Source organism: Panulirus ornatus, chromosome 1 (assembly GCF_036320965.1).
Source record: "Panulirus ornatus isolate Po-2019 chromosome 1, ASM3632096v1, whole genome shotgun sequence".
Classification (NCBI taxonomy): domain Eukaryota; kingdom Metazoa; phylum Arthropoda; class Malacostraca; order Decapoda; family Palinuridae; genus Panulirus; species Panulirus ornatus.
In genome coordinates this window covers 29,950,891-29,973,129 of record NC_092224.1, presented here as the reverse complement: position 1 = coordinate 29,973,129, position 22,239 = coordinate 29,950,891, and the positions used below count along the sequence as shown (strand labels likewise).

General features: G+C 37.9%; 1 protein-coding gene across 4 annotated transcripts in view; it reads left to right on the top strand.

Annotated features, from left to right (window-relative positions):
• mtd (TLD domain-containing protein mustard) overlaps nucleotides 1–22,239 on the top strand; it is a 756,074-nt gene that overhangs the window by 623,933 nt on the left and 109,902 nt on the right. For all 4 annotated transcript variants that reach the window (XM_071696920.1, XM_071656180.1, XM_071656091.1 and 1 more), the window contains one exon: nucleotides 7,356–7,567. In XM_071696920.1, the coding sequence (XP_071553021.1) occupies nucleotides 7,356–7,567 (212 nt within the window). The remainder of the gene's footprint in view (nucleotides 1–7,355; nucleotides 7,568–22,239) is intronic.

The following is a 22,239-nucleotide window of genomic DNA, read 5'->3' as shown; positions in this document are numbered from 1 at the left end:
CCCAAGCATGGCACTTGTCTCTCTTCTTATCCAGGTTACCGTCATACACATTGAGATTCCCAGCCTGGGCCTTAAATGAGAAATGCTTACTTGGGAGAACATTTCTATGTTCTTCCTGGATCCCTGAAGTCATTATCAGTAATGAAATTTTTCTGTAGATCTACAAATTGGCTTTGTTATAGCCAGTGCTTTTGGTAGAACTGATGATGTAGGGTTAGTGTCTTCTGCCATGGCTTTTGTAAAGGACTTCTTGTTGAATAAGATTAGCAAAAATGATTTTAGGCATTTCACAAATACCTTCGGTCAGTGATTCCTCTGTTTAGATCTGGTTGACTTTCCCTGTGTGGTTTAAAGTGTGCAGCCATCTGGTGAGTGTTTTCCAGAAAGGGGATTACCTACTGTTAAAGTTAGGTCCTTTTCCATAGGATTAAGTTCTCCCCATCACTGTCTTGTGAGTATGATCTAGAATGCTTGCAGAGACCTTTCTAAAAAACCTGTGAGTGTCCATTTATTTTCCCAATTCTTCATTCCCCATTTTCCTTTTTGAATTACCACATCTTGACTGGGTGACAATTGGCCTGAGGCTCAGACACTGTGGAAGCTATCACATCTCTGTACCATGATGCCAGAGCAGAGTCACATTTAGAGTTGCGGCATTCCATGGGCAGGGTCAGATTTAGAGTTGTGGCATTTCTAGGGTGACCAGCTTGTAGTGGCCCCAGCCATCAAAATTTGATAGTCATATTATTGATTAATGTAAACAGCGGAAACGTGTGGGGGGCCTGGTTGTGGATAGGGATCTGTGGTTTCAATGCATTATGCATGACGTCTGTAGAATTGATGTGATTAGATGTGGCCTTTCTTCATTTGTTTTGGTGCTACCTTGCTAATGCTGGAAATGGTGATCAGGTATGAAAAAAATGAAACAATACACATGTACCAATTGGTTCTTATAATCACTTGTTTTACATCACTTTTTGTTCTTATGTTTCTTTTAAATTAAGTTCATTGATTACAGTTTTTAGAATCTTTACCTTTTAAGATTCTAGAGAGTCACCTGGTTACTGTTCTTTTAGTAGACTCAGTGTGAACAAATGGTGATTAAAACTAGAACAGCCACCAATTGTAATGTATGAAAAAGATATTGTACTCAGATGACAAACTATCAGCATAGTAAGTAAGTTAGAATTATTAATAGATTACTTTATCAATATTAGATGAATTTGAAACAAAAGATAGCTAACCAAATAAAGATAGGATATAGAATACATTCACTGAATTTGTTTAGTTCAGTTTGGATAGTTGTGTTAAAATTACATCAACTTAGGCACTAGAAAACCATGATTGAATATTCTTGCTTAACAGCACTACAGTTGGCCACCATACAATTTCAGCTGGAAATTTACAATGGCTGTGCATCAAAGGAAGTGCAAGGCTCTGTCCTACTTATTAATATATAGTGCATATTTCCATGTACTTAAATGCTACAAAACCTTTTCTTTATAAACTTTTTCTTTACTTACAGACACTTGAACTCTACAAAACCTTTTCTTTATAAACTTTTTCATTACTTCCAGACACTTCTTTATAAAGATGATGTATGCTCACTTCATTGTTTCAGTAGATTTGGTATCAAAATAATCATGCCTGATTCCCTTTCAGTCATCTATTCATATGAAAGTTTCTCACCCTCACCTTTTTGTCACCAGTGATGTCACATTCGGTACATCATAGCCTATAACTTTAAGTCAAGCAGCTCCCAGAAATAATTTGCAATCCTTGAGAGATGAAAGAACATATGAAACCTTTTGATATGCTGTCAAGATAGCGTGGCCACCATCACATGATGAGATCCCAAACATCAGCTTTAATGTTCTGGCAGCTTCTTATGTGATATCAAGTTTAAACTATCTAAATTATTTCTGTCTTTTTCACTGAACTCCTAGTCTCCATTATGCTATAATCACACATTTCCAGAGATGAATAATGGACAAACAGCCTGCTTGTTCATTACTCTCAAGGAGCTCCCTTGGCAACATTGCTAGTCAGGCAGCATTGCCAGATCAAATGGTCATCAATAAAACCTTTTTAGATTCGGTGACATTCATATATTCGTAGCCTATATAAGCTTTATCCACACTACTTTCAACTTAAATGGCCAGGCAGTATCAAGCCGTGATACAAGTCATGTGACATATTTCAAGTGGAGTCAATCATTTGGATATTGGCAAATTTTCCAATGGTCGTTTCTGTGGAGGGCCACTGTTTTATTGAATCCTGTGACTTTGCATCTATGACCTCGCACATTTTTTGATAGTCAAAGAGGATGAATCCACACAGTACACCATATTTTGGGTGTAAAATGTCTTAACCCAGTTAATGAGAATGAATCCACATGGTACACCATATTTTAGTTGTAAGGTGTCCTAACCCCAGCTGAACATATTCTCTCAGATGCTCATAAGGTTATGCTTATGGTAGAGAAATGGTTTGCCAACCTTCAGAGTTCACATTTTTGTTTAATTTTTCATTCATTGTTAAGAACTGCCTTCGATTTTGTTTATTTTTATTTATTTATTTTTTTATTGATACAGTGCTACTCTTTTAATTGGCATTTATGGTAAAAAAAAAAATTTTTTTAATCAGGACAGACAAAATTAACAAAATTTGAAATATGAAAAAAAAAATTGATTTACTTATGAGCTGAACCACAGCCATGTGTAGAGTTTGTTCACTTGTTTGTACATATTCTCTTTGTTTACATGTATTTCTTTCATTTTATAAAAGGAAACAGAGTATTTGAGACAACATTATTTGCCCACTCTCAAGTGGGAATACCAGAAGTTAAATGGTTTTTAAGGTCTCAGACCAGAAGGTCCAAAGACTTACAAACCAGATTGGAAATGGAAGGATGGAGTTAAATAGATTTTGAGCGATTGGGGCTTGAACATGCAGGATGGTAGAAGGCGTGCATGGGTTAGAGTGAATTGGAAAGATATGATATACTGGGGTCAACTTACTGGCAGTGAACTGAACGAAAGCATGTGAAGCATCTGGGGTATACCATGGAAATATCTATGGGGCCTGGTTGTGGATATGAAGCTGTGGTTTTGGTGCATTACACATGACATCTAGAGAATGGATATAACCGGATATGGCCATTCTTGGTCTGTTTCTGGCCTTACCTTGCAAATGTGAGAAACAGCAATTATGAATTGTGAAAAATAATCCTCAGTATGACACTGAAGCATGTAAATTTTGGGACATTGCCACCATTTAGATACAGGACACACCAAGAGACTTAAGGGGATGATCCTACCTTTCATGTAATTTCCAGTGCTTTGAGGTGAAGTCTCCATCTAATAGTATATATCAGTTTTCTGATATATTCAAAAGACTAGGGCTTGGACCCTAGGGGTCCCAGGCTTGAGTAAATGTTTTCCACATGATGCCAACGAAGCCTCTGATTAGTAATGCTAAGCTGACGAACACACAAAAGGAAAGAAATGTAGATGGAATTTTAGATGGAATTGTATTTTGATACTTAGAGTATTACCATAAAGTCACTGTAATTTAGTAGTTGCACTTTGCAGTGATTGAGTTTTTATAGTCTATAGGATAAAAGTCTTGAACATTCTCCTCTGTTATACAGCATCTTTAATTTCTGTATGCTGTCAGCAACTACCATATTCGTTTTGTTTCACTCATCTGTTACTTATGCTATAAAGGTACTTTTAAAATTTTTTTTTTTAGCAATTTTCTCACTTGATTTGATTTTATTTCCTCTGGTTGTTCTGTCCACACATTTTTTGAAGGAATATTCATTGTGTTTATCATCAGTTTGTTTTGAATGCTTAGTGTTTGTGATCAGGTTTCCTGTTACTCCTCTCTCTCCCATGGTTGGCATATTTAAGGCCAAATCTAAGGTCTCCTGTATGTTGAGGACAAACAAGTGCAATGCCTACTTATATGATTATTATATTCAGTAATGTTATGAAAATATTATTTTTGCAAGATTATCTCATGTGATAGTGATGAAGTGGGAGAGGAAGAACATGCAAGTTCCTCTGGTCTTAGTGAGTTGAACATATACCTTTTGAAAAAAAAAAAAATTCATTTGATTTACATATCTAAGTCAGCAAGAATACTTAAGAGCATACTTATCACACTAATATAATTTTGATAAAGTCATTCTAATATTTACCACTGTAGTGTATTGACCCTCTCAAGACCATGTTAATTCAAGGAAAAGACGAAGACGTCTTGAGCTTAGATGTTTAACTCTATTATTACTATAGGCTTTGGTAGTATAGCAGAAAATAGGCTAAATGCAATGGCAAACAAAGTCAAATTAAGGACAGTTAATTGGAATTTCTTAAAAGGAAGAAAATATTGGGAATTTAGGTTGGAGAAGGTTAATGAAAAAGTTTTACTTTAGGAGTTAAGAATGAGAACTGGGAACTAGTCTGTTTACAGTGTATAGTGGGACAGGGTTGGAGTGGGACCACTTACTAATTAGTCTGTTTACAGTGTATAGTGGGACAGGGTTGGAGTGGGACCACTTAATTAAATTTTCTGATAGAATTTATTACCATGCCAGAGCATGAATGCAAATTCAAAAGGTGATGGGAAAAAGTAAAACATGTTATTTGGTGGTAGCTCATAAGAGATAGAATTTATTACCATGCCAGAGCATGAATGCAAATTCAAAAGGTGATGGGAAAAAGTAAAACATGTTATTTGGTGGTAGCTCATAAGAGATTGTCATTCTCTAATATCATACAGTATTTGGAATGACACTTGATGATTTCTTAATATATTCAGATATGAAAGTTAGCTGTCATCACCATGTTATATCCAGAAACTCTAGTGTATTTACAAAGTGTAGTAGAATTACACAATTGGTGAGATTGTGCACTTCATCTTCATGGTATAGTTATATTGGACCTTGGGTATATTTCCTGGGCCCTAGTCTATTTACAGTGTGTGGCAGGAAAGATTTAGGGGAGAGACTATGTACTACATCCCTCCACTTTAGTTTTCTCTTGGTAACTAAGCTTAAGTTTTTTCTACATGGTAATTTGAATTGCTGAGATATGAAAATTTATGACCATGCCAGAGTTCAAATACAAATTCAAGAGTGATGGGGAAAATGAATCCTCATGTAATGATAGTCCTTTGGAGATTGTCATCCCCTAATATCATGCAGTGTTTGAAATCACCTCATGATTTCCTGATGCATTCAGATTTCGAAGTTAGATAACTTAGCAGTCATCACCATCTGAGGTCCAGAAAATCTTTTGTATTCGCACAGTATAGTAGGATGATGCTATTGGTGGGATTGCTGACTGCTTTCTCATACCATAGTTATTTCTAGGTAACTCAGCTTAAAGGATTTTGTATGAGATATCTAGAGTTGCAAGTGATAATGCTGATATGGCAATTGGTTACCATGCCAGAACACAATACATATTCAAAGAGTGTAGGGAAAAATAAACCTATGTTACTCTATGATAGCATTCTCACCAACCACTCTTTGTCTCACATAGGTATACCACTTAAAGGGTTAAAAACATAATGCTGGCCTTGTAGATATACATACAATACTTTCATGAAAAGATTCAAAATTACAGTCACAATAGGAAATTAGTAACAGCCCCTAGTTGATGCTGTGATATCCTGATTATCTAGAGATGTTGCACTATGGTTTTGCTGTCCATGTTGAGTATAACAAGATCTTAAAGTGACTTCTTGACATCACGAACCTGGTTTGAAATGTCTGTTTATATTCTGACCTATCCAGAGAGTTAGTCTCCCTGAATATCTCAAAGAAGAATGGTGGGGAATAACAGAATTGTGCTTTATCATTGAGTATGCAACGTATGATATTGAACATTTTAGTTCGTGGAGTTGAACAAACTTGCAGAAAGTAGATAATGGGGATAATTTATGAGATGAATGTAATGGGCTCAGATCACAAACAGTACACCACCGATTTTCTGGCACTCTTGATTCCAAAGCCTTACCGGATTAACCAGTTTGCCGGACCAACCATGGTCACATAATGATAATTCATCAACACACCTCTAACCCAATAATTATACATCTACCATGTGTCTAAAGTATACCCTGGACTGCTAGAAATTTAAATCAAACAAATATTAAATGTTTGAGCACCCAAAGATGGTAAGTCTGCCCTTAGATGGTTTGAATCCTGTGGGGTCTTCTTCGTCTTCTGTTATTAGTGTTTTCCTCGGTGTGCATCACCAGAATAATGCAGTTTCATCTGCATTATACACCTGCTCAGGACTGAAGTGCTCATCAGTTGCAAGTTTTGCAGATTTGTCCACATACTTGGCAGCTCTGTCGTGATTTGCAGACCGCTTTTCTACACACACTTTATTCATGGAAATTCCATGACCTTTCTTGAATCTTTGAAACCATTTTTCACTATAGTCATGCTCATGTTGTAATTTAAGTTCTTTATTGAACAGCTTATCCTGGTTCATTATCATGCTACCTGACGAGTCCACTCCAACACTGTCGAAACTAATCCATCATCACTCGATCATGCTCAGTACTCTTACTGTCTGTCATAGTTTTTCTAAACGTCATTTGCTTGTTGGAATTGTTGTCTGCATAGAATTTCAATATTTTATCCGTTTGCTTCTTTATATCATAAACAGTTGATGAACCAGTACTGTAGATGTTACACAGCTTATGCACTGAACCACCACAGTCCATTTCTTGAGCAGTTCTACTTTATCTTGGATCGATATGGACTGGTATTTACGTTTGACACCATGACTGACACTCTCATATGTCTTAGAAGCCATAGCTAGGGCTAAATTTAAGCAAAATGAGCTAAGAATCTCTCAGAATTGCAGTATCACCACCAACAAGTGCAGTGTAAAGAATGTAAATAAGTGTGCCCTATACACAGTGCCATCTGTTGCCGTCCAGTAAACTAGTCTGGTGGCCATGGTAATTTCAAGTTCCCTAACGTAATTTTGTCTGGACTATAGTAGGTGCCGAACCATCAGTTGCCGGAAATTCGGTGGTGTACCTGTAATATGAAAAGTGGGCAGGGCATTAGAGGAGTATGTTACTGAAGAATATCAATTGTCGAGATGGAATTCTGAAGAATGTAACTTTAGAGCATGGGAGTGGACAGAAGAAGGAAGTGCGAAGTTATAAAGAAGTAATAATAAAAAACACTGATGAGATGGTTTTAATAAGCCCATGGATTTTGCGTTTGGTTTCTTTCTCGTTTTTTCTTTGCAATACATTGGCATTATGTGAATGATGTACAGAATAAATTTCAAGAATTACACTTATTGATCTTGCAATTACAGGTTCTCAAGCGCCTTTCATATCCTCTGTCATGGATGGAAAGCTTCAATACAGATAAGGAAAGCATACCCCAGCATCATACAGTCCATCCATCATCTGCACCACCTGGTGGAGGAATTGGAGGGAATCCCACTACTGATGGACCTGATGGAAATAGAGCAGGAATGTTCTCCAATGTATTCAGTATGTCCAATGTCTCCAGTATGCTGTCCAGGTGAGACAGTAAGGATAAACAAGTAGATTGACAGTGAGTTTTTGGCCTAATCCATGAAGGGCTTTGGATTTCATGTGAAGGGATCTGCTTATTTTTGCTCAAAAGAATACATAAAAGTTTTATGCTCTAGAACATTTATCATTCATATTCTGTTAAAAACTAATTAGTAATCCAGATATATAGCTTTGCATGTAAGATGAATATCTTTTCATGGTGAAGTCAAATATGATGCTGATATACTGCCAGCTTGTTTCATTGATTCATAGGAATATGATTGGATGTTTACCTAAGTAGAAGAATATTAAACATTTTTTTTTTAAGAATAAATGGTAAAGCTTTCTGTTAAATAGGCAAAAATCAGCAGACCCAGGTTTGCATCTATGAACCAGTTTTTCACAACTTTCCACATGTGCACAATTTTGAATGATGCACTTTTTTTTTTAGGTTTTATGAGCATGAGGTATTAATTTTACCATTTTATCTGATATTAGCTGATTGTTAAGGGATATGAATATAGTTTATGATATTGTTAAGACTTCCTCAGTAATTGATTATGTTAATCTTAAACCTAGTGTACAGTCGAATGTGTATTATCTTTGATTTTGTTGTGTGATTTTTAGAAGAAATTTTTGGAAGGAGAACAAACTTAGATACAGTATTGGGGAATCATCTTGATGCAAATATATGATAGATATTTAGTGAATTAAGTTATAAGATGTAAATTTACAACATCTGTAAACCATACCTATTTGTTTAATACATTGCAGGTATCAAAAACAGGTATTTAGATATTCACATTATCCGCATGTTGAATAAAAATACTTTTTCTGCACTTGACAGAGTTTGGAGGACACATAAAGGCATTTGTCCAGTTAAAGAGGTTGGACCTTTGATTAGAGATTCATACTACCCTGACATGTATCAGCCACTATATTCCAAACATATGTTTACTATCGACCAGCCAGTCATAGCTCTTGAAAATGTTAAAACTATTATTGTACCATTACCATACCTCTACCCATTAGGTATTTGCTCATTTTATAGCAACAGACCAACTGAAGGCCAATAAATCATATCCACAGGTTGACAGAATCAAGTATTGGGTAGCTTCTTATTTGCCAGTATAGTAACTAACTGTGAAGTTCAGAGAATGATATTGGCTTGTGTGAGGGAAATTGGGATCGCCCTGCTTATTGGCCAGACTGTGCACTTTTTAAATGAAAATTTCTGTAACCTAATCAGAGTAAATCTGATTTGTACTTGTGAAGGATAGCGTGCATGTCACCAATAAGAACAGTAGCCACTCCTACTCTATCTTGGTTTATAATCGACCATCAGTGGCTACTTGGCAGGGAGAATTATGATTTCAAATGATACAATTTTTAAGTACCTGTGATTATTGTTCATGTATTTATACCCTCAATCAGGTGGTACTTCATGTGCTAGATAGATGCTGTTCAGTCTAAAGTGTTGGTTGAAAGTAGATTCTCTGGTATGACTTCAACATGTCAGCTTCAGGAGAGTTTGATTCCTTTGCCTTTACATTCATGTCTTAGTTTGCCCTTATATGAGGCATCTAAAGCATTCAGCTGGCTGCATTTACTGGGTGAAACCACAGATCAAGAAGTGTGGTAGTTCTTAAGTTTTTTTACTGAGCTTAGGACAGTTAAGGAGTAAGTGTTCAGTGTTTTTAGTGTGTGAGTTGCATCTCAATCATAAGAAGTCTTTAGGAATGCTGAATTGGTGTTTTTAATGTTGTAGAGATGGTTGATTTGCTGAGCATAGTCAAGGAAGGGTAACTTTACGTGCTTCAGAAATGTATTGTCAGATGGGTGTATCTGGTGGAGTGGTATTCAAGACTGGGTTGTGCTTGTCAGCTCATTCTGGTGTGTACATGTTTTAAGCTTTTTATTTCTACTTAGAGTGTGGTAGTTGCCTAGTTGGTTACAGAGGAGCTTGGATGGGATTAAGTGATGTCACAAATAATTGAGATGAACCTATATTGATGGAATTGTTTTGGTGTCTTGGTGTTGAATGTTTTTGGTGTAATGCAGAAGAACTGATAAGTGGCTACTTGGAAGTTACAGTGAAGGCTAAAAGCTTTTATTGCTTTTATTAGTGTTGCTAAAGTGGGACTCTGAAGTGAAATTTTTCTCATGTAAGAGGATGCAAAGGTAAGTGCCACATTAGAAAGCAAAAGTTGTGAATTTCTCCCTTTACAAAGATATATAACTTTTGAAGATGGTAAAGCTGGTGTCACAAGTCATTTGAAGTCACAAACACAGTTATTTCACATGGCCTTCTAAACTCCCTTCATGACACTGGTCACACACTAGATATTTTTTATCACATGGAACAAATATTGTTGTTGTTAGAGATAACAAAGTGATGGCTTTTCATGTCCATTAGTAGCATCAGTTAACTGGAAGAATGTCCAGCTCAGATAGTACATCTTAAATCTAGCTTCGACTCTCTGATCCATGGGCTTAATCAAGATAGTGGTGTTGGGTGATGGAAACATGATTAGGTTGCATATCATTTAGGTGTGTAGGGTGTTCCAGGGCATGGAGGAGTAATGCCACCTTAAAACTGATGTTCTTGTCATGGCAGCATATTTCACTTTATGACAAAAGCAGTTAAAATCTATATTCAGAAAGTTGGGATTTTACCCTTGGCTTTCAAATTTGATTGCCAGTGAATGGATAGATATCAGCAAGATTGATTTATTTTTGGTAAGATGGACTATGGAAGGTAGTGTGCATAATGTATGGTTTAGTAGAGGGTCAGTAGGGTGTTTGTCAGAACATGTGTTGTAATATACACATTATCCTTTTATTGTAGTTGATGTAGGCCTAGAAATGTGACGAGAAAGTGAGAAAAGCAAATGCAGAAAACTTGGGAAATGAAATTGTGGAACTTGACTTTTAAGAGGATTTGAGTGAAAGCTGAGAGAATCAAAAAGACTTTACAATGTGCTATTAAGGCAGTTTAGAATACCTTATTAATGGCTACCATAGAGATGAACAGCACTGCTTGTGTAGGCTGTAGAATGTGAGGTTTAACGTGGTGGAATGTATACCTAAGAAAGTTAACCCATAAAGACCCTTTATGTACTTGGACAGGTTACAGCATGAGGACTCTAACCATACTTTGCTTCTTCCTGCCTTCATTTGTATTTAAAGGCACATTTTATTGGCATTCAGAGGTGACTAATACTTCAAGTAACTAGAATTAGCACCAGGAAAAAATCAGTGTTTAGTAAACTATAACACAATTTTTTACCCTGTAGTGTCTTGGCCTTAATTGCATGGGTTTCCTTTTCCCTCCCTCATTGAAATTGGTATGCAGAGATGCTCAGTGTTACAAGCAGCTGCATTTAGCACCAGGAAAGAATCCCATTGTCTTAGGAACTCATTTAACAGGATAAGGGGAGGGTACAGCTCTGGCATGGATGCTGAGTATGTCCCACACCAATTGGTAGCTATTTAGTGTGTCTTTGGAGCACTAATTAAGTTATTAATGATTTGGCAGGTGTTGAACTAAAAGCACAGAGAAATGTTTTTTTTTTTTTTACCTACCAGTAATTCACTGGTGGTGGCAGAAAAGAAACAAAGATTTATGAGTTGGCAGAAGTCACATGAAACGATAAGTCAGGCTTGTACACACACTAAATGTAAGTCTCTGTTGCATCAAGTATAGATGATTTATGAGATTTTTCTCTTTGTTTTTCAGCTTTTCTTGATATTTCCAATTAATTGATAAGACTAAAAAGTCTTTCTGAATTTTCTGATATATCTCTGTCGAGGGAACCCTCCTGGTTTTCATGGTTTTGTTTTTTAAGGATTGATGAAGGATAGGTAGAAAGTTAGGAAGAAAAAGCTTAATCTGCCATAGATTAGCAGTAATTCGTAGGAATAGAGTGTAAAATATACAGTATCTTTTTAGCTATATCCCTGATGCCTATTCCAATTTGAACTCCCTTCAAAGGGGTGGTCACGGCAACAGTCTCCTTAACAAAAGAATTCCAGTGCTGCTCCTTCCCCTATAGTGCCTCACCCTTGATAGGCCACTGGCAGAAGGCAAGTCTTGTGCCATGTTTACAGAGGCTCTTACCAAATTTTTCTAATGACTACTATATACTGCTCCTACCATTTTGCCAAATGACTGGGCTAGCATGTAGTGCTCACCAAAGGAAAATCCAGGAGTTATAAAGAATGAGCTGCATGAGTCAAGTGTCACATAGTACATGGAGAGAGTACATGTTAGTGAGGCAGAAAGAAAAGACAGCTGCCTGGGTCAGAGGAGTACAACTTGACAACCACAAAAGTTCTGGAAAAGGTAAAGTGATGGCATATATGACTAAAAGTAAATGATGATCATGGGAGAAAAATTGATTTAGATTTTTAGGAAAATAATGAACTATTCCAAAATTAGGAAAATGAAAGGAAATTAGAGGTAATTTTAGGTACTGTGGTTGTATTAGACAAATCTGAGAGAATGCTCAAGACAGAAGATGCAGTATAGAGAAGATGGAGAGGGTATTTTAAGGAACCATTATAGACTGGAAAGAAATACCTAGGGGATATTTTGGAAGATACTGAAGTTGTGGATGTTGGGAGAAAGATTAAGCTAGTTGATTGCACCAGGATGTTTAATGAGGATCTGAAAGCAGCAAATTTGGGGGCTTTTAAAGTTATTATGAGGATACCTTTGGGGAAATGGGGCCCATGACAGATAAAAGCTCATCTTATGATTAATTTAAATATATGCTAAGAAAATTCCAACTTGAGGGTAAGATGAAGGAACTGGAGTATAGTGTGTACTAAGGATTACAGAAAGTGGCAGAGAACAGTAATTGAAGTAGGTAAATTGGAAAACCCTATGGTGAAGCATGACTACAAAATGAAGAAATTTGATTATACAAAAGATATTGGGCATCCTGGACAGCTGGTGAATCAAGAAGGCAGTCTGCTCAGCATTCGAAAACACTGAGCAATGAAGATAGAATATTGGGGTTAATTTTAGGGCTGAGGAAGAAAGTTGCACAGAAGAGATAGGTGACTGTAATGAGTAGAACTTGATGAATTCTGAACAAGATAGACAGAATGACTTGCTGAACAAATTTGTAGAGGAGGTAGTGTAACCACTCAGAGACAAGATAGTCAAGGAAATGTTTGGAGTACTGAATGGGAAACTTGGAGTGCACAAGTCATTGTGGATGAAAATGGAGGTTTTTGTCAAGATAAAAGATAAGGTGGAGGACATAGCCTGAGTACAGAAGATAACCAACAGGTAGGCCCTCTTCATCAGAGAGGGACCATGCGGAATGAAGTTAACAGATACAAGTCAGTGATGAGGTTTGGGTTGGAAGAACATCTTTTGAACAAAGACAGTTAAGGAAGGGGAGCATTCCAGAGGAAAGAGAAGCTAAGAAGGGGAGCATTTCAGAGGAAAGGGAAGCTAGAGAAAGGGAGCATGTCAGTAAGCTATTTGTTGCAATGACTTGCCCAAACAAAGTTTTGGAGAACTGGTAGATATAGGCAGGAAACTTACCCATACAGCATCATTGACATCATTTTTTGCCATCATAGCAGGGTGCTATTGATGATAGTCTTCACATGTAATTTCCTGCCACAAGTTGAATTCAGCTTGCATAGTATACTCTGTTGAAAAGTCATAGATGGCAACCCAAATAAAGAATGAGTCACAGGAGCTGCTTGTAACTATAAGTAACCTGCTGGTGACCACAGTGGATGGCTGTGTGTCTTCTCTCAGGACTTGCTGCATGTGTGTGGCCACTGCTGTGCCCCCACTGCCCTTAGCACCCACTGCCACACTTCTACTGTAGTACTTAGAATTGGCCAGTCTGGTAATTGATGTGATTTTCTTGAGCTGGGAATGCTTGAATTTTAATTCATAAGGACAGAAATAATTTTTTGAGTGATTAATGATAAAAATATAGATGAAAATTGTGAATATTTTTGCAATTTTAAGATTGGCTTATCTGGTAGATAATGTTTCTTTGATCCAGGGATAATGTTTCTTCTGATCCAGGAATGTTCAAGTCTTAATTTGTATAAGAAATTATTTTTATGATTTAGTGCATACATCCATAAATTGAAAACAGAATAGTGCACTGGGGAAGGCAGAAAAGTAATTTGTGTAGTGAGAGGGTCAAAAGACATCCACTGAGAATTACCATTGATATGGTGATGATTAACCAAGAGGTGACTCAATATACCATTGTACCTGAAAAGCAAGGAGACACTTGAAGGAGTTTTTGTTCAAAAAGAAAAATGGAGGATTTTGATGAGGCCAAAGGGAGGGACAGCACCCCTGCTCTTAACTTCAGAAGGCCTGAATTAAAAAGTATTGTGTGATTAGGCTAAAGATCAGGTACACAAACGCAAAGGTACTGGTAGTAAATAGGAAGGAGTTAGAGTTCAAAGGCTGAATCAAGGAAAGCAGTCCTTAACATTGTTGGCATCGTGAAGAAGTTCCCAAATGAGTTTAGTCTGGCCTAACCTGCCTGAAGGGTTAAATGACAGTAAAGAAGAAAAGAGAAGATAAAGTGGGAGGGGAAGATAGGTTGTCTTAATAAATGTCACTATTGAATTTCAGGAATTGCTGTTGGGTAAATATACTCCAGGGAGGAATTGTAGTGTTGCTGATATCTTAACCCTTTAAAGGGCAAGACCCTTAATTCTCACCATTTGATATAGCATGAATTGTGTATCCTTTTTGGGATACTTCCTGCTAAAAGACGTACTATGAATTATAGTGATTCAGAACAATTTTATATTGATAACAGTCAGGATGGTGAAAAAAACAGCTAGGCATGCTCTCCTAAGAGATGGTAAAATCAATCCTGATGCTGAGGGATTTTAATTACAAGGGAATAGACTGGGGAAAGTTAGGTTCCCTAGAAGGCAGAGAATTATGGAGACACATTATGAGCATTCACTAGAACTTCTTGTATCATGAAGCATAGGAGAGTCGGGGGGACTGGTACACCATCTCTGCTAGATCTTGCATTTATGCGTAATATCATAGAGAATGAACTAATCAAATGTGATAAGCAAAAAGTGATTATGTATGGTTTGAGTATGACATTGCAGTCAAAGAACACAAAAGGTGGTCTGGGGGAGTACAGGTTTCAAAGAGGAAATAAATCATGGCTACTGCATAAAGCTGCACATCTTTTTATGTTAGAAAATGGGAAAAGGAGTTCTAGGAAATCTACACTGAAGGAGTTAGAAAATGGGTATAATTGAAAGTAAATAGAGGAGAAAAGTCGAAAAAGAGGGACGTGGTTCAGTAAAGAATGCCAAAAAGTGAAAGTTTAGAATATGTACTATGGACGAAATATGGACAATTTAGTCAACCAGCCTTTGAAAGGAATAATCTAGCAAGTTAAGAATATGCAATGTAAGGAGGAAGGAGTAGAGAAACTTCATGAAGAATATTGTTGAAAAGGCAAGAGACACTTCAAAACTTCATCAAAAGTTACTAGAGATCATATTGTTAGTTAAACAGCAACTAATCAGGCCAAGAAATTCAGAAGGAAGAGCTGCGAGAAGCTGAATAAGTTTAAAGCTTTTTTACAGTGAATGATGGTAATTGCCTCAACACCAGCAAGATATGTTGGGAAAGAAATTATGGAAGATTTTAAATCATATAAAAGAAATAAGCAGGCTGTTAAAACACTTGGACCCTTGTAAGGCTCATGGTCCTGATAAAGTGTAGAGTCACTGGCTAGATTGCTCAAAAATAGTATTCAATATGTTATTAGAGAAAGGCATAGATTTGAGGGTGGAACAAGGGAAATGTTGTGCCTATCTTTAAGATTGATGATTGAAAAATTGTGCTGAATTATAGAAGTATGGTCCTTACAACACCAGAAATGATAATCTTAAGAGTAAATATACAATTACTTGCAAAAGAGATTGTTTGTGACTGAGAGCCAGCAGGGATTCAGGGAAAGGAAATAATGCATAGAAATCTGTGACTGAATGAGCTCCATTGCAGACCAGAGTTCAATGGGTAGACTGTGTATTCCAAGCTTTGCCAGAAACATTTGATATACTTTAACTTTGAAGGTTGAATGAGATCTACAGGCAAGAATAAGGAAAGGGTTGTCTTATTCACTGGTGGAAGGCAGCAAACAACACAGGTTAGAAGAGCAGTCTTAGAATGGGTTTAGGTCACCAGGGGGCTGCATAGACCATCTGCCTTTCTTGGGTTAAGTGAATAACTTACCCAGTGGACTGGACTCCGACCTGCACATGTTTGCAAATGATGCCAAAGTCATGAGAGAAGCAAAGATGATGATGATCGTATCAGTTTATAAGAAGACAAACAAAATCAAGTTAGTCTGATAAATGGTTCGTTAGATTTATCCCAAGTAAGGGCAAATTAATGAGGATGGGATCCAGTTAAAGAAGACATGAGTGATTATTACATAATATTGAAATGATAATAAAAGGATTCTGTTGAAAAGAGGAACTTGGTGGGGTCATATTAAGCCTAACCTGTCACAAGAGCGTTACAAATGTTTGAATCATATTTAAGTGCAGCAGGTTTTCAACTTATGACTGGGTTGCATTCCTGCACAACCTGTCAAGTTTAACCCATCTCTTGAGGATGAGAGAGCTTGGGAAGTCAGTCAGTTGTTGTTCGCTGATGATACAGCGCTGGTGGCTGATTCATGTGAGAAACTGCAGAAGCTGGTGACTGAGTTTGGTAAAGTGTGTGAAAGAAGAAAGTTAAGAGTAAATGTGAATAAGAGCAAGGTTATTAGGTACAGTAGGGCTGAGGGTCAAGTCAATTGGGAGGTAAGTTTGAATGGAGAAAAACTGGAGGAAGTCAAGTGTTTTAGATATCTGGGAGTGGATCTGGCAGTGGATGGAACCATAGAAGCGGAAGTGGATCATAGGGTGGGGGAGGGGGCGAAAATCCTGGGAGCCTTGAAGAATGTGTGGAAGTCGAGAACATAATCTCTGAAAGCAAAAATGGCTATGTTTGAAGGAATAGTGGTTCCAACAATGTTGTATGGTGTGAGGCGTGGGCTATAGATAGAGTTGTGCGCAGGAGGGTGGATGTGCTGGAAATGAGATGTTTGAGGACAGTATGTGGTGTGAGGCGGTTTGATCAAGTAAGTAATGTAAGGGTAAGAGAGATGTGTGGAAATATAAAGAGCATGGTTGAGAGAGCAGAAGAGGGTGTTTTGAAATGGTTTGAGCACATGGAGAGAATGAGTGAGGAAAGATTGACCAAGAGGATATATGTGTCGGAGGTGGAGGGAACAAGGAGAAGTGGGAGACCAAATTGGAGGTGGAAAGATGGAGTGAAAAAGATTTTGTGTGATCGGGGCCTGAACATGCAGAGGGGTGAAAGGCGGGCAAGGAATAGAGTGAATTGGATCGATGTGGTATACCGGGGTCGACGTGCTGTCAGTGGATTGAATCAGGGCATGTGAAGCATCTGGGGTAAACCATAGAAAGTTGTGTAGGGCCTGGATGTGGAAAGGGAGCTGTTGTTTCAGGCATTATTGCATGACAGATGGAGACTGAGTGTGAGCGAATGGGGCCTTTGTTGTCTTTTCCTGGCGCTGCCTCGCGCACATGAGGGGGGAGGGGGATGTTATTCCATGTGTGGCGGGATGGCGATTGGGGTGAGTAGGGTCAGACAGTGTGTATTGTGTGCATGTGTGTATATGTGTGTGTTTGTGTGTGTATATATATGTGTACGTTGGGATGTGTGGGTGTGTATGTTTGCGTGTGTGGATGTGTGTGTGTGTGCATGGGTGTGGGGGTGGGTTGGGCCGTTTCTTTCGTCTGTTTCCTTGCACTACCTCACAGGCGCAGGAGACAGCGACAAAGCAAAATGATAAAAAAAAAAAAGTTGAATCATTGAAACCCTTATTATAAGGGCACCATGTTCCTTACCAAAACTTTGCCCAATATGACCAAGATGGATGAAAGATACTATACCTGAAAAAACTTAGATTACCATGCATATGCAATACAGAATACCACACTTCATGAAGTGATATATAATGAAAACTTACTATAGAAGGTTTTGTACAGGGACACAGCTCCCTCTGTACTCTCCATTGTATCTTTATCTTTTTTCAAATAGGGTGACCAATACTGAGCACAGTATGCAAGCTGTGACTTATAAAAAGCAAGGGTAATTTCCTAGAATTTAAGTTCGGTGGCCTTACATATGAATACAAGAATTTTGTTTACCCCTTCTAACTGCTCTTTGCACTGCTTACTTGGCTTTAGGTCACCTGATACTTTCTGTAGCAGAGCAGAATTCATACTGTAGCGTGCCTTTTTGTTTCTACCATCAATTTGTAAAACTTTGCATTTATTGATATTGGAATTCATTTACCACCTGTGAGGCCAGTTCATAGGTTTTCCTATATCCATTAGAATTTCTGTTGCACATTTATTTCCCAACTTCCTCAGTATCAGTATCATTTATGTATGTGAGAAAGAGAACGGGTTGTGTCTTATCCTTGTGGCACGCTTGATCATTGATCACTGCTCTTTATAGTCAGTCAGTGAATTTTCTAACCAATAAAGTACAGCCGCATCTGTACTTTTTGGCTTAACCTTTGTTAGCAATCTCTGCTGTGGATTTTTTTTATGTAGGTAGATAACATCAACTGAAATTAAGAGTAGTAGGTGACACCCACTTCTGCTATTCTGTAGTATTAGCAGTAGTGAATGGCAGGCAACCGCTGACTAGGGACGTACTACTGCTTTGGTTTTGGGAAGAATAGTTACAGTGAGCCACTGCTTTGGTGTTTTTTATGTACCCCCTCTCAGGTCCAGGTCATGGTCTTTATTCTCCTTGCCTCAACCTCATGTGGATTGCTGGCCTTCACCCCCAATCCCACACCCTTTATTTTTTTGTCATACACAACACTTAACATCATGCAACTCACGCATCTTATTTTTCTTCCCCTTACTTTTCCATGAATGAAAATTTACAGCAGTACAATCATTATGTAATCCTCCAGCACTGATTTGGAGCAATGTCAATATTCAGAAAGGGTTGAGTGGATCCCACAGACCACTTAACCGCACCATGTTACTGGGACCCAACCCTCTTCCATAGCTACAGCTTCTGGATCTTGTTCTTTTTGTCACCTTATACATAATTTGCAGTTTTAATTCAACTCTCTCTCTCTCTCTCTCTCTCTCTCTCTCTCTCTCTCTCTCTCTCTCTCTCTCTCTCTCTCTCTCATAACAATATCTGATTACCTCATTCCCTAATCTCTTTCTTCTCCCTGAAATTCAACGTACTATAATCTCAATTATTGTTTCTGCTCAGGTGGAGTTTGTGTGTACTGTAGTGCAAAAACACTTAATGCTCACCTCATGGTTTTTGAATCTCCTAACTTTGATGACATATAGTTCAAAATCTCTGTCCCTTTTATTGTCTTGATTTTTTTTTTACACACACACACACACACACACACACACACACACACACACACACACACACAACACACACAAACCAACCAAATTCCTCCAAGAATGTGCAATTATTTAATTTTTTTCATACACTGACATCCTCTCCACAGAGGATTTCAATGCACACCATAATGATTGGTTGACCTCTAACTGGGACAGTTGTTTTGGAGCTGAAGCCATTTCTTTTTTCTTCTAAACAGTCTGGAATAATGAACTGAACCTCTAACAATAGTTCCAAACTATGGCAGCCAGTTTTCTGACAAGCTTGAATTTTTTTTTTTCCCCCTCTGAACCCTTCCCATATTCATACACCATTTCTACTCACTTAGGGTCCTCTGACCAGAATCCCATTAACATTAATTCTAATTGGCCATGCCCATATCTCTGAATGGATATGAAACTAAGTTTGTAGAGGTCAAGTCTGGTAAAGAATTAAGACAATGAAAGATTTAAAGCTTATGGTAAAAAATTGGAATAGTTAAGTTGTATAGCTAATGGAAAAAAATGAGGGCTGTAAAGATTTATCTTATGGTGAAAATAAGATCATTAAAAGTGTATAGCTTAAGTAGGCTAATATTAACTATGAAGGAATGGGAAACATTGAATGAAGATGTGTAAAAGGTATGTGGTATGAAGAATATATTAGAAGAGTGCAGTTGATGAAAGTATTTTAGGATGGTATGAATATGTAGAATTGATGATAGTATATAGGCTGGTCAAGGAGATATACAGTAGTATACTTTAAGATAGAATGGTAGCTCAGAGAAGAATTAAATTGATGTTTTGAAAAAATGAATTGTGGTTAGAGATATTTTAGATGAAGTAGCCAAAAAGATCAGATGAATTATAGTATTTTGTGTGTGAAGGTGGCATAAATGGAGACTGATGTATGTCACTTGATGACTCACCTTGGTGAGCAAGTGCCAGTATTAGATGTTAACATTTTATTTTGATGCTATGGATGCTGGTTAAGGGAATATATGAATGAAATGTAAGGGTGTTTGTACCAGCCATACCATGTGATATTGGGAATAGAGTTCATGATTACACTGGTCAACAAAGTTTTATAACTTTATTGTCCCAAAAATTACAATAGGTGGACCTTATAGTACTTTTTTTGCGGAACTCAAATCTCTTCTTAGAATTTTTCCACCAGGCATGGTTTTTAAGTGACAGAGCAGTTAGATTTTACAATAAGTGCATATTACTCATTCATGGATTAGGCATAGGTTTTTTGAGTATTCTTGGGAAATTATATGGGAGAGTATTGATTGAGAGGGTGAAGGCATGTACAGAGCATCAGACTGGGGTTTCAGAGGTGGTAAAGTATGTGTGGATCAAGTGTTTGCTTTGAAGAATGTGTGTAAGAAATACTTAGAAAGAACAGATGGGTTTGTGTGTAGCATTTATGGATATGGAGAAGGCATATGATAGGGTTTGATAGAGTTGCTTTGTGGAAGGTCTTAAGAGTATATGGTGTGGAAGGTAAGTTGCTAGAAGCATTGAAAAGTTTTTGCAAAGGATTTAAGGCATGTATATGAGTAAGGAGAAGGCAGATGATAGAGTTTGGTAAGATATGCTTTGTGGAAGGTCTTAAGAGTATATGGTGTGGAAGGTAAGTTGCTAGAAGCACTGAAAAGTTTTTACTAAGGAAGTAAGGCATGTGTATGAGTAGGGAGAGAGGAGAGTGATTGGTTCCCAGTGAATATAAGTCTGTGGCAGGGGTGTGTGATGTCCCCATGGTTGTTTGATTTGTTTATGGATGGGGTGGTTAGGGAGGTAAATGCAGGAGTTTTGGAGAGAGGGGTGAGTGTGCCATCTGTTGGGGATGAGAGGGCCTGGGAAGTGAGTCAGTTGTTTGTCAATGATACAGCTCTAGTGGTTGATTCGAGTGAGAAACTGCAGAAGTTGGTGGCTGAGTTTGGAAAAGTGTGTGAAAGGAGAAAGTCGGGAGTAAATGTGAATGAGAGCAAGTTTATTAGGTTCAATAGGGTTGAGGGACAGGTTAATTGGGATATAAGTTTGAATGGAGAAAAATTGGAGGAAGTGAAGTGTTTTAGATATCTTGGAGACTTAGCAGCGGATGGAACCATGGAAACGGAAGTGAGTCACAGGGTGGGGGAGGGGTCAAAGTTCTGGGAGCAATGAGGAATGTGTGGAAGGAGGGAACATTATCTCGGAGAGCAAAAATGGGTATGTTTGAAGGAATAGTAGTTCCAACAATGTTATATGGTTGCGAGGCATGGGCTATTGATAGGGTTGTACAGAGGAGGTTGGATGTGTTGGAAATGAAATGTTTGAGGACAGTATGGGGTGTGAGGTGGTTTGATCGAGTAAGTAAGAAAAGGGTAAGAGAAATGTGCGGAAATAAAAAGAGTGTGGTTGAGAGAGCGGAAGATGGTGTGTTGAAATGGTTTGCACATGTGGAGGAATGAGTGAGGAAAGATTGACAAAGAGGATATATGTGTCAGAGGTGGAGAGAACAAGAAGCAGGAGACCAAATTGAGATGGAAGGTCAGAGTGAAAAAGGTTTGAGAGATCGGGGTCTGAACATACAGGAGGGTGAGAAGCGTGCAAGGAATAGGGTGAATTGGAACGATATGGTATACCAGGGTCAACCTGCTGTCAGTGGACTGAACCAGGGCATGTGATACCTCTGGGTTAAACCATGGAAAGGTCTGTGGGGCCTGGATGTGGATAGGGAGCTGTGGTTTCAGTGCATTACACATGACAGCTAGAGACTGAGTGTGAACAAATATGGCCTTTTTTGTTTTCCTGGTGCTACCTTGTTGAAGCAAGAGGTAGCGATGCTGTTTCCTGTGGGACAGGGTATCACCAGGAATGGAAGAAGGCAAGCAAGTATGAATATGTACATGTGTGTATATATATATGTATATATCTGTATGTGTTTATGTATATGCATGTGTATGTGGGTGGGTTGGACCATTCTTTCGTCTGTTTCCTTGTGTTACCTTGCTAATGCAAGAGACAGCGACTAAGTATAGAAAAAAGTCTGTGTATATGCATATATTTGATTTTTTTTTTTTTTTCCACTGTCTCCCGCGTTTGTGAGGTAGCACAAGGAAACAGATGAAAGAAATGGCCCAACCCACCCCCATACACATGTATATACATACGTCCACACACAAATATACATACCTACACAGCTTTCCATGGTTTACC